This window comes from Pelodiscus sinensis, chromosome 4 (genome assembly GCF_052426305.1).
Source record: "Pelodiscus sinensis isolate ZL-2025 chromosome 4, ASM5242630v1, whole genome shotgun sequence".
Lineage (NCBI taxonomy): Eukaryota > Metazoa > Chordata > Testudines > Trionychidae > Pelodiscus > Pelodiscus sinensis.
Window position 1 is genome coordinate 19,243,531 of NC_143055.1, and position 12,208 is coordinate 19,255,738.

The 12,208-nt window shown below is 41.1% G+C and overlaps 1 protein-coding gene across 1 annotated transcript; it reads right to left on the bottom strand.

The window, feature by feature from the left end:
• Nucleotides 1-1,171: 1,171 nt before the first annotated feature.
• TNIP2 (TNFAIP3 interacting protein 2) lies at nt 1,172-11,632 on the bottom strand. The gene is made up of 6 exons (XM_006134710.5): nt 10,746-11,632; nt 6,111-6,416; nt 4,046-4,135; nt 3,414-3,695; nt 2,869-2,988; nt 1,172-2,384 (listed from the first exon to the last, which is right to left on the bottom strand). Exons 1-6 carry the CDS (start codon nt 11,229-11,231, stop codon nt 2,103-2,105), a joined length of 1,566 nt encoding a protein of 521 aa, XP_006134772.4. The 5' UTR covers nt 11,232-11,632; the 3' UTR covers nt 1,172-2,102.
• Between the last annotated feature and the right edge of the window lie 576 nt (nt 11,633-12,208).

The window sequence follows — 12,208 nt, forward strand, 5'->3', positions numbered from 1 at the left end:
AACTCTCGGATCTGTGTAATAGGAGTGAAAGGATCCAGTGTCGCCCTGCCAGTTTCAGCCCCTAAAATCTCACTATTACCAGTGTCACACAGCCTGTTGAGAGATCTAGTGTTATCTGCAGATCAGTTGGAAGAAAGTCACCCACGGGCAGGACCATTCTTCTGCCATGTCTTGGTGAGAGATCCTGTAGTGGAGGATCCAGAATGTCAGGCTGGGCCCGACAACTGTGCAAGCGGACAAACCCCACCATGAAAAGCAGTCTAGAGGGTTTCCACCACAACTCCATGGTAATGAAGGTTAAAAGTGTGGATTTTCTAAAACAGCTTGTGTTCTAGATTGTAAAAATCAGATGTGGGTGTTTTAGAATAATTCTTGTGCATGTTCTTTTGATAATTCCCTGGCATGTGTTCAGCTCTTCCTGAGCTGATGATTGCTGCACACTTTTTTCTCCTCCAAAGGTTTGTTGGAGACTAAATGAGAGACATACAATTTGTCCTACAGCACTGTTATGTTCAGTTACATGAAGGGAAATAATCATGTAGCATTGTCAGATCAAGACATTAAACAAGAAAGACAAACATCAGGGCTGTGTCTACATTGGCATGACTTTGTGCAAAAACATGCTGCCTGTCTACACTGGCAGGGAGTTCTTGCACAAGAACACTGACCTTCTAATGTGTGAAATCAGTGCTCCTTGTGCAAGAACTATGATGCTCCCGCTCAGGAATAAGCCCTCTTGCGCAACTATTCTTGCGCAAGAGGGTGGGTAGACAGGCAACGTGAATTTTTTGTGTGTGGGAGCCCGATGGCTAAAATGGCCATCGGCGCTTTCTTGCGCAAGAGAACGTCTACACTGGCATGGATGCTCTTGCGGAAAAGCACATCTCTTGCGCAAAGGCACATGCCAGTGTAGACGCTCTCTTCTGGAAGAGTTTTTGCACAAGAACTCTTCCGCAAAAGAGTTCTTGCGCAAAATCATGCCAGTGTAGATGTAGCCATAAGTGTTTGAAAGTTGAGAGAGATCAGGAGTCTATTTCATGTGACAACAGCTTATTTCCAAAGTAACGTAGCAGCTCTTAAAACTAACTGCCAGCTGGAAATTAAGTAAATTGAGTTGCATTTAGACTAATTCCCCATTGAATTTTTCACTGAAATATTTTACTAAGTCAAAGCAGCTTTACCACCTCTTTTATTACAAAAATACCTTTAAACAATTATAAAATATTTGTATACAATCTGTATTCACATATGTACAGTCACTTTAGCACAGACAAAATAAATAATCCCTGGGCAGTATGTTTTAGTGCAAACAGAGGGGTTTAGATCAGAATAACTGGTCCCTAAATATTTTCCTTACATTCAATACAAGTGCTTATAAAAACTCTCAAACAGATCACTAGTTTCATGCTGTCGTATCAATGTCTGACTCAATTTAGTTCCAAATGAGATGCCTCTAAGTCAACTGTATGCCAGATATTAGACAATGAAATTTGCCCTATTTCTTTTTCCCCCCCTTATATGGCTATCTCTTTGAAAAGGTATACAGATTTCAAATCCAGTTAAGATGCTGTCACTAACTTCTATAAATATTCAGATTGCCATAAGTACAAAGTCACACACTTGTTTGGAAGTCAGTCTGGGCTCTGACACCAACTTCTGTGTACTTCAGCACTTCTGCCGTGTAGCAGGTTTTTGCATGTTACAATTAACACAACAAATGTGTGTATATTTCCATTCTTTGCAAAGTGGCTTGATTTATCATGAAGTCTCTTGTGAAGTCCAGCAGCTGGTGGAATGAATTAAGAGGTAGATATTTTTCATCCTGCTGGTTGCTAATATTGTGGCCATTTCAAATGCATTACTTTGTTTTTCCCCCTTTATTGTAGGTTAGTAACCTGCAAACTTCTTTCACTAACCTGTCCTCAGATTCAATGCTGAAACTATGCACTAAATTTATGCTTATTCAGTCAAACATCCAAACTGGATGATAAATATTAAAAATATAACCAATATTAATTGATATTGTAGTATACATCTCAAAGTGCCATTTTCTCAGTATCATGTAGTGGTTGATTTGATTTCATTGCACTTTTCGGGTTAGTTTATTGACAACATTCAGCAACATGTTTAAGAAATTCATCACTGAGTTCGTCATTGAAGAACCTCATGCAATGAGGGCACTGAAGTTCACCCTGTCCTCTTCTCTCTGATCCTGATCCCCGACTGTCCGTGGGTGTAGCAGCTTGTTCAGATTGTGAACCAGTTCTCCTTCTGCCTGAGGAGACTTGGCTGTTGCCCAGGAAATGTTCAACATTTGTCTGTACATACATAAGATTTTGGTTCCCAGTGTGAACTCTAACATGACAAGCTGCATCTCTTGTTTCCTAGGAAATAGAAAAATAAAATATCAGCATCAGAAAGATCCAATTTTGAACTAAATTTTGATTAAGTTCCAAACAGTCATAAGCCCTGCATAAAATAAGGGATGGATAATCCAGTATCACATGTGCAACAATAAATTAAAAAGCGAGTTCCACCTATTCCCTATTTGTACTGAACTGGTACAATGTATAAATCTATGAGAAGAAATATTTCCAATTGTTCTGATTCAACACAGAAGGGAAACAGGGATTTGTTGGACATATTGCATCAATTGGAGAAGATTCAACTCCTAATTCTCTAACAAATTCTGAAACGTAAGATAAAGCTGTTAAAGTCCCTAACACCTCTGAATGCAAGATATTTTGAACAAACAGTCCATGATTTATTGGCATGTTTTAGTTTTTATTCTTGTTTCCCTGGGTGAATCTGATTTTCAGCTTTTCTATTAATGACAATTTAACATCTTGCCCTTCTAGATGTCTTTACCTGTCTCCTGGTTAGTTGGTGTTGTAGACAAGCAACTTCTGCCTGAAGTTCCTGTATTTTACTTTGTGCACGCTCTCGATCTGCTCTTTCAGATGTGAAATCATCCTTGTAAACAAGGACCTGAAATTTAATCAATTAAAAATTTTAGCCATTTACTGAGACTGGCAAGTTAGCAAACATTTTATCTAGTAAAGGAATTATAGATTCTCAGATCCAATATTTTGAATTAATACTCCAGAAAAATTAGCTCCGAATGCAGGGGTTTTCTCTACACTATGTCTGCACTTAATAATCATATAATTTACATAAGTACTGATATTTTGTACTGGAGAAGAATAAAGCTGTAACAGAATTCCTTGAGGATTGCATTTTGCTTAAACTTCTGTGCGCACCCACTTGTGCTGTTGCCACCTCTACACTTTGTAGAGTGCTAACTCAGAAAAATCAGCTGTTTAAAATTAAGAATTCAGTGAGTTTATTTTTCCAGCTCTGAGAATCTTAATTCCTAAATCAAGCAAATCTGATCAAAGAATAGATTTAATGACCTGTTGCTCCAGCATTTGCATACGTTCACTATCTCCAGCTCTAGCCTTCTTCACATCCTCTAGCTCTCGCTTTACTTTAATGCATTCATTCATTTTGTCTTCCAGTAATTTGTTCAACCGAGAAATTTCCTTCTGCATTAGATCTGAATTTCTTTGCAGTGGTGTAATGGCTTGCTGTTGTTCAGGTTGAGACTTCGGTTCTTTTAGCTGAAGATGAAGCCGTTTCACATACTCCTCTCTACTAGCATCATATGCCTGCCATTTTGTATTTAAGTCTTCCACCTAAGATAACACCAGGGAAGTCACAATGTGAAAATACACACCTTAAAATGAAGTGTTGCATGCAAAAGCTTTCACAGAAGGATTGAGGTGAGTGATGGTAATGTGTTAGGGCAGAGTTCTTAAACATGCTACATACTGACTCAATTTCTTTGTGTTGATGGGGCAGCTAGGCTATGTACTGAAGATTTTCCAAGGGAACAAAGATTACAAACTATTTTTTTATTGTGACTATCAAGGGTTTGCATAAAGGTCCCATTTGAGTTAAGTTAAATGAGGGTTTATTAATGGAAATTTACTGTAGTTGAAAAATGCATATCAAATCTTATTGTACAAGCTAAAAATGTACTTACATGAAACACTTTTTGTTTTAACTTCCTATTTTCCTCCTGTAGTTGGCAAATGATTGTTTGGAGTGAAGTTTTATTCTCTGAAAATTGTAGCTGTCAAACAAAGTGTTACTTTGATTAAAAAAACTGGAAGACATTCAGTTTCATTTTTAAACTAGAACAAATATCCTCTCCATTTTTCTTTCCTATGCTATTCAATTATGTTTTTAGATTAGCTCACTAAGATCAGCTGTTTGCTTCAAAAAAGCTAAGGAATGTAATGTGCTTTATAGTAAGGAAGCCTGAAAAACAACAAAAAACTCACTCTGTGCTTGCTGCTACTGCATATATTTTAGGCATATGCCAACAAAAATAAAGCTGCTTGATAAAAGCTCGATTAAATTGATTGACTTACATCCTTTTGACTAAGAAATGTCATTGTTTTAAAAAAACCCTAAGTACATGAGTAAAAGCATTTTTATAAAAAAATTTCCCTAGAATGAACTAGGAATCACATCAGAATTTCTCTTTTACAGGGAAGTCCCCACTATACAAGGTAAGCTAACTGTTAGACTGAAAACTTACTAATTAGAGATGAACATTTCAGATACATGTAAAACATCACATGGCTGCAAACTTCAAGCCCCATTAAACAATCTGCATTTCTTTCCATCCAACTCACCCTGTCTATTCACAAGAATAATTTATATTACTAAAGCATTTTTCATCCCAAAGGCTCCCAATGCACTTCACAAATTTACACTCTCTACAGGGATCACTGAAACATGGTGGCTCTTTTAAAAGATACAGTAACAGCAGCTTAGGACAAGTGAATACTACTTCCATCTGCTTTAAACTGCAAGAATTGTGATGAACAAAACTTTGAGAGAATGTGGTCAGAATCTGGTTTAATACCCCATTTATCAAAAGTTGCCAACTCATGATACTGTCATGAATCACCTGATCTTTTTAATAAGTTCCTCATTTCTAGAACAGTAGGATTTTTCTTAAATAAAGCTAAAATTTTGTAACACTGCCATCTCCCAAGATTTTCAATGAAACTGAAGTCAGATGGCTATCAGCAAGGTGGGGATTCTTGTTATGCATTTCTTAGCTATCATCACTATAGTATCTAAGTACCTCACAAATGCTAAGGACTTTACCTGAATATGGCTTTGTGGCAGAGAAGTGATATTTTCTTCATTTAAAATGGAAAACAGTCACAGAAATGAAATAATTTGTTCACAAGCCCACCAATGTCTGATAGAGCAAGGAATTGAATCTGTTTCCCAGGCCAGTCTTTTAGTCCTTCCCCAAGAGAGAAATCCTTCTCCACAACCTGACAACAAGAGCAATGGTCACAAACACCAAAGCTCGAGGAATCAGAAAAAAATGCAAATTCTTTTCAAATCTTATATTTTAGCCAATTTGATTTTTGCTGACCAAGGATATATCGACCCTGCAGTTAGACACCTGCAGCTGACTAGTGGCAGGGGACTCAGGCTCACAGCACTGAATAAATGTTTGGGCTTAAGCTCTAGGATCCTGTGAGCTGGAAGAATTTCAGAGCTCCAGCACACACAATTAAACAGCCCTTTAGCTTTCACCCCATGAACCTCAGTCAGTAGACATGGTCCATCTGCAGGTGCCTAATTGCATAGATATAGCCCAAGGGCCTCATTTGTCTCCTGTCCAAGAGACATCACCTCCAACAGCCTAGCACCCTCTAGCATTCCACTCTATCCTCCACTGGTTTGCAGAATACATTAAGTGTGTAAGCATTTAATAGTCATGCTTTGGAACAGGATGCTTACAGCAACTCCTACCAAAAGAGGCTCTAATTACTAGAGAGAGATGAGGGAAGGCAATGTACATGACATTTGGATAGAAATTATCAAAAACCGCTTCCATCTCTCAAACAAATACCAACAGTTAAGGAGAATCTTCTTACAAAACGTTATCCTCTTTTCCTCTTCAGTGTTGCTGAAGTGATTGGGGAAAGTGAAAAATAACTCAGAGCTATTAATTGTTGCTTACAATGTAATATCTTCATCCAAATTAATCACATTAACAGAAAATGTATGTGTACCTGATTGGCTCTTTTGATTGGAATAGGCTCCTTTAAGTTGCCTCCATCTTTTGTCTTGTTTTCTTCTAGACATTTTGCCAGGTGCTGACACATTTCTGCTGTGGATGCCAATTTACGTTGAAGTTGGTGAGTTTCATCTGTGAGTGAACGACACAGTACTTCATTTGTGGCCTGGACTTTCTCTTTCTCTGCCAAGTTTCTCTGGAGTTGTAAGATTTCTCTCTCTTTTTCATACTGTGGCTGGCTTATTATTTGCTGTATATCTCTGTCTTTTTCTTCTAGTTGTCCATTCAGCTTCTGCACTTCCTAAGTATTAGGATAAAGATTATGTATTTGAGAACACAAGGAACTCAAAGCCAAGTTTTATAAAAATGAATTTTCTTTCAGTCCACTGTTCAGGAATGTCATTAGTCCTGTATGTTTAGCATTAAACAAGACCACTCAAGGTCATCTTTCATAATTTCTTGAACATGGTCCCGGTCTAAATCTTTTCCAGTTCTCATTTTAAGTTTTCATTAATCTATGCACATATTCTAGGTCAGAAAATAGTTATGCAGAAATGGATTTGACAATATACTATCAACTGCATACTGTTTCCAACCTCTCACTTGACATTTCAGAACAATCACTATAGACTTTAAAAAAAAAAAAAAACAAGGCAAATACTTAATTGGGACAGTTATCCCATTTCCTCAAACACACACTACTGCATGTTGGAAAGTTGTAACAATTTCCAGTGTTCTGAAGAGAGTACAGTTCTGATACTTTTCTAAATGCAATTGGATTTCTAGTGAAAACAAGCATTAGGATTAGTATTACTACTGTTTCCAGCGAAAACAAGCATTAAGATTAGTATTACTACTGTTTCCTCGGTCCCTCATACAAGTATCTCCACTGTTTACACTAAACACTGTACAAGGATGAAATTTTATGCACCGTAACTTAAGCTTCTGATTCAGGCAATATAAACAGCTTGTGCGCTGAGCACTTTCAGGGTGCAACAAAAGATTTTTGGCTCTTACTCCAGTGTCCCAAGTTATAAGGTGGTAGAAAATAATTTCTTTAAGCTATTAAGGGCCATAAGTCTCAGCATAAATACTATGTCTGATCCTCAGAAACAGCAATGATAGTGACACCCAATTATCACCTGTAATACCATTAACTCACAAACATCCCACTCTCCCTACCTTTAATATCAGCAATTCACAGACACTTACCTTCCTTCCTCCCCCTTCCCACCCCCCCGCATCCTCCTTCTGTTCTGCAATGTGATTTGTCCTTTTCATATTTGTTCATTTTTTTAAATTGTATCCTTTGGTATATATGGTTGTGACTACTTTCTTCCACTATTTGATCTGAGGAAGTGGGTCTGGCCCACGAAAGCTCATCATCTAATAAACCATCTTGTTAGTCTTTAAAGTGCTACATTGTCCTGCATTTTGCTTCAACTACCCCAGACTAACACGGCTACATTTCTATCACTACTCTACATATAGTAATTCAATCAGAAGCCAACAGCTACACATTCTCTTTGGAGTTTGTTTCTCTATCTTGGGGGTAGGTTATATCTGCCTGACACACAGGAGGGGACCTGAAATTTCTTAACTTTGGCAATGCTTGTACCACTTCTTATAGCAATAAAGCTTTATCATCTCCCTTGGCACATAGGCCATCTGACTGGTTTGAAGGGATAGGAATTTGTTGGGAGTTCAAAGGACAGCCAATCTCTGGCATCATCCTATACTCAAATTGTAAATGAAATCTGGAGTACATTAACACTGATTCAGTGAGCACTAACTTCCTATGATCCTACTTAAACTGCATGGGGTGAGAGAGGTCGAAAGACAACAACTGTAAAGAAAGCCTATGAAAGGTATCTTCCCCAGAAACAGCTGGTATGTCTACACAGCATTTTGGAGCAGGCAGCAGGAATGAGCCTCCTAGCCCAGAGTTGGGCCAAGGAGGTTCAGGTTAGTGCTCTAAAAAGACAGCTATACAAACATTAGCACTTTGAATCAAGGAATAATAGAACACTAGAACTGGAATGGACCTTGAGAGTTCATGGAGTCCAGTCCTCTGCCCTCTCAGCAGGGCCCAGTACCATCTAGACCAGGGCTACTCAACTATGAAAGCCCTGCTGGCCACAATAATACTCACAGTGCATGCAGAGGGCCATAATTTAAGTATGGTTGCATAAACATGCAAATGTATATATGCAAATATCTTTGTATTCATGGCTGTCCATGTGAAAAACTTAAGGCAAAACTACACAACACAGAGACCCCCTTTAGGTCAGTTCTGCTGATATTAATAAAATGCAATATTTACCCAATTTCCACCCATATGACAGCACTTTTAATGAGCAATTACAGTCCAGGAATTTAACTTCTAAAACACATATCAGCAGAAGACCATTACATTAACTTGCCGTTGTGGAGGCTATGTTCAAAGGATCCCACAGACAGGCCACGTGTTGAGCCTCGCATAAACCCAAAAACCATACCACTGGCTGCACGCGGCCCACGTGTTGAGTAGACCTTGTCAAAACCATCCCTGATAGACATCTATCTAACCTGCTTTTAAATATCTTTGAAGTTGTAGCTGAGCCTCTGAAGCCTAAGGAAGGAGGTGGGCTTCAGAGCCAAAGCTCCAGTTCAAGCCCACAACTTGAAAATGCTTTCTGTGCAGCTCTTTTTAAAGCACTAGCACAACCCCTGATATACGCCTGTGGACCAAGACTGGGAGGTTTACTCCCACACACTGTACAGACACACTCATGAGTTGCTCTGAATCCTAGAACAGACTGAAGGTTGTAGAGACAAAGCCACAGTACATTTTGCAAAATCTGTCTCATTTTTTGGAGATGGCGGAATGGAGGTGGACAGGCATGATGCAATATCCCTGCTAGTTCCTCAGAAGATTAAACCATGGGCCTCCAATGGACGAATACAACAGAAGTAGAGCATAAACTAAGTTTCCTAGCTCCGGAAGAAAAACCCATGTAGGGGCATAATCTTGGCTTTTAGCTGTGCAACAGTGTAATGTGTTACCTCTGGAGATCCTTGTAATAAATTGCAATTAAGACTAGGTTTAAAATGTTTCTTTCTAATCTTAAAGTTTATATTTATTAGTACAGTTTTCATGCTGCAGCAGAAAACCTGTCATTTTAAATGTTAACAGCAGTAATTTAGAAAATGAAATACTAACATGTATTTAGTGTACAGTTGGTGCCTTTGGGTACGAAAGGGAAAGAATAATACTGTATTTGGGAGTCAGAACAAGCCCACAACTATATCAAAGCCAATATAGATACTGAATGTTTTAAAATGATTCAACAGGCTTAAATTCATTTAAAGAAAAGGTCTATTTCTAGCTATGTTTTGTTGGCTAATGTTGTATAAGACTTTCATAACCCTGCTTCAAAAATACAAGACACCATCATGCAGGGGGGTGTAAAGACCTAGACACATCCCAAGTCACACACTATATAACAATAAGATCATTAGATCTTAAAGCCTAAACATGTCTAAGATTAACATTTGGGAAACATTCTAAAATTGCCAGTAAAAAGATTACTTGTCACAAGACTACTAGTTTCAGTTTTCAATATTTTCTGGTTCATGCAACCATACTACTCCTTCATTACAGAGACAGATTTAAAAACAAAAATCCAAATTGATTAAGAGTAAAAATGCTTCTTCTAGAGGATTAGAAAGAGCTCTTTAACCAGAAAGGAGGAAAACTTAAATTCCTCCCTCTTCCTTTCAAGGAATTGCCAGCTAGTTGCAACTCTTAAAAATGAAATGCTAGGTCTGGAGTACAGCTAGAGTGATAAACAGTTTAAGAAGCAGACAAACAAGGGGGGAAAAGGGAAGAACTAAACCCCCATTTAAATGCCTTTTAATCAAGAATCGATGACACTGGATTTATGGAATTGAAATTGCTTTCAATAAGATATTTCAAGTTGATTTTAGCTCATCTTTTCCAATAATCTTCTTATGCAAACTAGCCAAATTACATAACCATGTACAGTAGTTAAAGTGCAAACTGTACATCTCATTACAGGAGCATGGAAAGTACTAATTCGATTTCAATGTAAAATACCGCATTAGCTATATCAGACATATCTGGCAACTCCTTTTTGCTTAACACTACATGTTCCCACAATTCAGTTAGTATCCTGAAGTGCATCATGATCACAGATTGGTTATATTAATGGTGTTGTTTTGTAAAGTATTTGAAGAAGGCAGGTTACTCAGTGGTCACCGATTTGGCAAACTACTTCTGGGGTCTAATCCAAGCCCCTTCACCAGCTTGCTATAAGACCTTGGATAAATCATCTAAACCAAATTTTCAATGTAGAGTATCCAAAATTAGGGCCCTAAATAAATGAATCTGAACTGAAGTATTTTATACTATACTCACGATGACATTCCAACTTTAGGCACTCCTGGCTGAAAATTCTATCCTTCACTCAAAATAACCTTTTCACATTAACTGGGGCTAAAACTGTTCTGGTTCACAAGTATGCAACATTTTGAAGACAAAGTTCAGCCTTTTCTTTGCGAGAGCCTACCGGGGAAGGTCCACTTATCTCTAAATACAAATGTTATTTTGGTACATTCGTGTTTTTACCTGGCTCAGCGTTTCCACTTTTTGTGCTGAAACTCTCTCGCTCTCTTTAAGCTGCTGCTGCATTTGGCCAAGCTGATCTATTAGACTTTCCACCAGCGACTTAGCAGGCTCAACTAACTTCCCCCCCAGCGGTTCCTTTTCCTGAGCTGGTCCCAGTTGGGCAGCCTGGTACTTGGCCAAGCTCGCCTTCAGCTCCCCGATCATCGCCTCCTTGGCCGAGAGCTGCAGTTCAAGGTGCTTCAGCTGCTGCCCGGATTCGTGGTAGAGGCTGCAGAGCGCGTTGTAGCGAGGAACTTTGCTCTTGAGACTCTTGTTCTCCCGGTGCAGCTGCTCCACGGTCTCCTCCAGCTGCCTGCACCGGGCTACCAACGGGTCCGTGCTGCCCTCCTCGTTCACGGAGCACATGGCGGGGGACGGAGCGCGCGGGTCGCCCCCGGGCGCCTTCTCTTCCTCCGGCAGGGGAACCAACAACCCCGCCAGCTGCATAGAAATCCCCGGGGAGCCAGGCAAAGCGCTGCGGGGCCCGCTCCCTTCAGCCACGCTTCTGGCGGCGCTAGCCGGCCGCGGCCCCCGACGCCTCTTATCCGCCAGGCAGCCGGCCAGGGGCGGGCGGGGCCGCAGCGCCCCGAGAGGGGCGAGGAGGAGGGCGGGGAAGCCGCGCGGGGCTCCGCAGGGAGGGGGGGGCGAGCCCCGCCAGGCGCTGGCTGCTGCGGGAGGGGGCAGCCCGGCCTTGCGTAAGGCCCGCGGTGTCCCAGCCGGAGCTGCCCCCGGGAATTTCCGGCGGGGCTTCCCCGCAGCGGGCGCTAGGCGGCTCCCCCCCGGTCCGGCGGCGGTTCCCTTCCCCTCGCTTCGGCGCCGGCCTGGCGGGCGGGGCGAGTCTGCGCCGGCGCGGTGAGCTGGGGGGGAGGGGCCGCGCGCGGGGTCTGAGGGGCTGCCCCGCTCCTGCCTTCCCGCGCTGGTAACGCGCCCGCCTCTCGCACCCCTCACTGTGTGCAGCCTGGGCCAGGCCCCTGGAGTGTCCTTTCCCACGCACCCGCCGCGTGGGGGCCCTGCCCCCGCCGGAGTGGGTGGCCAGTGTCACCAGGCGGCCCCATGAACGCTGGAGAGAGCGAGTTGTAGCGACAGAAGTGTCAGTGTCAGAGGGTAGCCAGGGTGGTCTGTATCCAGAAAAGCAACGAGGAATCCTGTGGCACCGTAAAGAGGAACAGATTTGTTTGGGCATAAGCTTTCCTGGGCAAAAACCACTTCATCAGATGCAGCTGTCCATGTAAATCTGTTCCTCTTTAAGATGCCACAGTACTCGTTGTTTGCAAGGGTTAATGCTGCCAATCTGAAGTGGATTGTGCCCAGGAACACTCATGATATTACCTACATTTTTTGTTAGTCTCTTAAGTTGCTGCAAGACCATGTTGTTTTTTAAGTTTTTCCGTAATAAGAGTCTCACCCTTTGAAAAGGGATATAC

Excerpts from the sequence above, each read along its gene's own strand:
- TNIP2 (XM_006134710.5), bottom strand. The coding sequence starts at position 11,231 with ATGCAGCTGGCGGGGTTGTTGGTTCCCCTGCCGGAGGAAGAGAAGGCG. Across the intron at positions 4,136-6,110 it reads CAATCAAAAGAGCCAATCAG|CTACAATTTTCAGAGAATAA; the intron begins GTACACATACAT and ends TTTGTTTGACAG. Across the intron at positions 2,385-2,868 it reads ACCAACTAACCAGGAGACAG|GAAACAAGAGATGCAGCTTG; the intron begins GTAAAGACATCT and ends TCTATTTCCTAG.